General features: G+C 33.8%; 1 protein-coding gene across 1 annotated transcript; it reads right to left on the bottom strand.

Annotated features, from left to right (window-relative positions):
* Positions 1 to 1,869: 1,869 nt before the first annotated feature.
* Positions 1,870 to 2,133, bottom strand: M406DRAFT_251152 (uncharacterized protein; the record flags this gene model as incomplete). The annotated part of the gene is made up of 1 exon (XM_040916745.1): positions 1,870 to 2,133. One exon carries the CDS (start codon positions 2,131 to 2,133, stop codon positions 1,870 to 1,872), a length of 264 nt encoding a protein of 87 aa, XP_040779272.1.
* Between the last annotated feature and the right edge of the window lie 857 nt (positions 2,134 to 2,990).

Genomic DNA, 2,990 nt, shown 5'->3' on the forward strand with positions numbered 1-2,990 from the left:
ATAAGCAGAATTCCTCTTACAATTTAACTTTAAGATTATATATTACAAAAGCTTAGAAAATAAACAAGCAGATGCTCTTAGCAGATAATCGAACTATCGAAATACAGACTTCTCAAATATATAGAATATCTTTGCTTAGAACAAGTTGGAAAATCTCGTTAATATATATAAAGAGCTAAATGCTATCTTCAGAATTGAACCTTCGGAGAAGAATTCAGAATCAATAACTCCAGATGAACAAAACAACTATATTAAGAATATATATGATATATCAGCATATAAATACTAGAGAATTAGAGCAATCTATAAATATATCAAAAAATACTAAAACTTATTAAGCTTTAGAAAAAGAATTAAGAACATTCTATAATAATACAATAGCTGCAAAAAGAATAAAGCAGAAAAATACAAGCTTTACAAACTATTGCACTTCTTACTAATACTTATAACTATTTAGCAATTTATTAGTTTAAATTTTATTATTAAGCTACTTTTCTTATAAGAACTCTTAATTAAAGTGCAATATAATAATATTCTAGTAATAGTTTGCAAACTAAGCAAATATACTTACTTTCTCTCTTATAAGAAAAGCAGTATAGCAGAGAAACTTGTATATACATTTCTCAGAACGATTATTGCTAACTATAGCATATCAGAAGAAATAATCTCTAATAGAAATAGAAAGTTTAATTTAAAGTTTTGAACTTTGCTTATAAAACAACTCGGAATATATTACAAAATATTTATAGCATTTTACTTGCAAATAGATAAGCAAACAGAAAGAATAAACTAAATTATTAAACAATATCTTTAATACTATATTAATCAGAAATAGAATAACTGAGTTAATCTATTGCTTCTTATACAATTCGCTTATAATAGTGCAGATATAAGCATAATAAAGAAATTATTATTCTTTATACTCTATAAATATAATTCAACAGCTTATTACAAAATACTGCTAGAAGCAGATATAGAAGCTGCAGAAAAAAGAATTAAGAAAATTAAGAAAGTTCAGAAGAAACTCCAATCAGAATTACAATTCATTCAGAAACGAATAATACAGTATGCGAATTCCAAAAGAATTGAGAAACTAGTTCTACAGAAGAGAGATAAGATTTACCTACTTCAAAAAAACATTAAAACAACTAGATCTAGCAACAAACTCGATTATAAGAAGCTGGAATCATTCAAAATCTTGCAACAGATTTCCCTAGTTAATTACAAGTTAGCATTATCTTATAGAATGAGAATATATTCGGTTTTCTATATCTTACTGCTGGAGCTAGCAGCATAGAAAATACTAACGGATAATATAGCAGAAGTGGAAAACAACGAACTAGAATATGAGATAGAAAAGATTCTCAAGCACAGAAGCATAAACAGTACAAGAAAATACCTTATCAAATGAAAGGATTACTTAGCAAGCGAAAATTCTTGGGAATCACAGAAAAACGTTAAGAATGCTTCAGAAAAGGTAGCTGAATATTAGAAAAAGAAAGAAACCAGCACCTAGAATGATTACTCTATCCCGAACCAAGACTCAGAAGCCTCGGAAATCTCACTCTCCAGAAAGCTCAACCAATCCACTACAGAACTCCCCAAATCCATGGAGTTTCAGTTGAAATCTTCAAAAAGAGAATCCTCAGCTACAACAGCAGATTCCTCAACCACCACAGCTTGCACTTCAGCAGCAACACGCACCCTCTCAGCCTCAACTTCCTCAGCCTTCATACAATTCAATTCTTCCATGCAAGCAATACTACGATGCAGAGCACGCTTCATCTTCTCAGATCACATCCGCTTCTATTAGTACAGACGGAAAAGCTCAATCTCCCTCTTCTTAATCTCATTCTCCAACTTTCGATATTAGATAGCAATATTGCAAAGCTCCTCGAAAGAAGAGCTTATAACATCGTACTTGGAGCAGCCCAATTGAATGCATTCAATACAACAAGAAGAGTCTCCAGAGAATACCTTGCAGAACCCAAAATCACGCTCCTCACAATAGGAACAGATAAGCATCTTGATAAAATTTTCCAAAAAGCGAGAAACCAAGAAGTTTTGATCTTGGATACTTTTTGGAACGGAAGAAGATTTGCGAATACAGGATTTGTTGATTCTGTTCAACATCTTAATCAGGAAAGCAAGATTAAGCATATGGAGAACTTGCTAGAGTACTTACAAAAGATCGTTGAGAACAACAACTGATAGGAAGAAGATGATGTTATAACTCATCCAACATGCAGGTCACAGAACAGGCCCCACCAACCAGAGAACCAGGTATTACGGCTCAACGTCGGATACCAAGCAAGATTACGAAATCAGGGTTAGGATTGCTAGCGCAACTATGTTAACTATGGATATAATCAACATATTTGGAGAAATGACTATGAGGAATTGGAACATAGTTAGGATAGTCAGAACTGAAGAGCCGGATATATAAGAACACGTTCATTACTATTAGATGGATTCAGGAAATAGCTCTTCAGTTATCAATCTAAGTATTCAGTCTTACATACTGAGTAGCCCCAAAGGCAGTGAACACTTGCATCGCTTATTAAGACTTGTACGGTTCCGTATTCAAGAACTTGATACTTTGATACCGCTCTTGTTAGCATAAACCCTTCGTGTACTTAGGAATCTTCGGATTGCTGCAGTGCTCATTACACCTTGCTCATTGCTTCGGTAGCTGTTTGTTCCTTTTTCTTACGAGGGCGACGGCGCCCTAGTTCTGGTTCAATGCTAATCATATTTTCAGTCTGCATTGCGATTCGCACCAAGAACGCTAAGGTAAGTGTGCGCATGCTTGCTATAGATGCATTGCCTGCTAAGCATATGCCTGGCAGATAGCAATAACTGCTGCTGATTTCAACTCTGTAATGATAATCAATGCTGCTAATCCTTCTGCAGCCAGTTATTACTAGAATAAGCATTTGCAACCAAACTTTGGCGCTCTTAGAGCATATGCTAAGAGTATACAGGCTCTA

Source organism: Cryphonectria parasitica, assembly GCF_011745365.1.
Source record: "Cryphonectria parasitica EP155 unplaced genomic scaffold M406scaffold_2, whole genome shotgun sequence".
Taxonomy (NCBI): domain Eukaryota; kingdom Fungi; phylum Ascomycota; class Sordariomycetes; order Diaporthales; family Cryphonectriaceae; genus Cryphonectria; species Cryphonectria parasitica.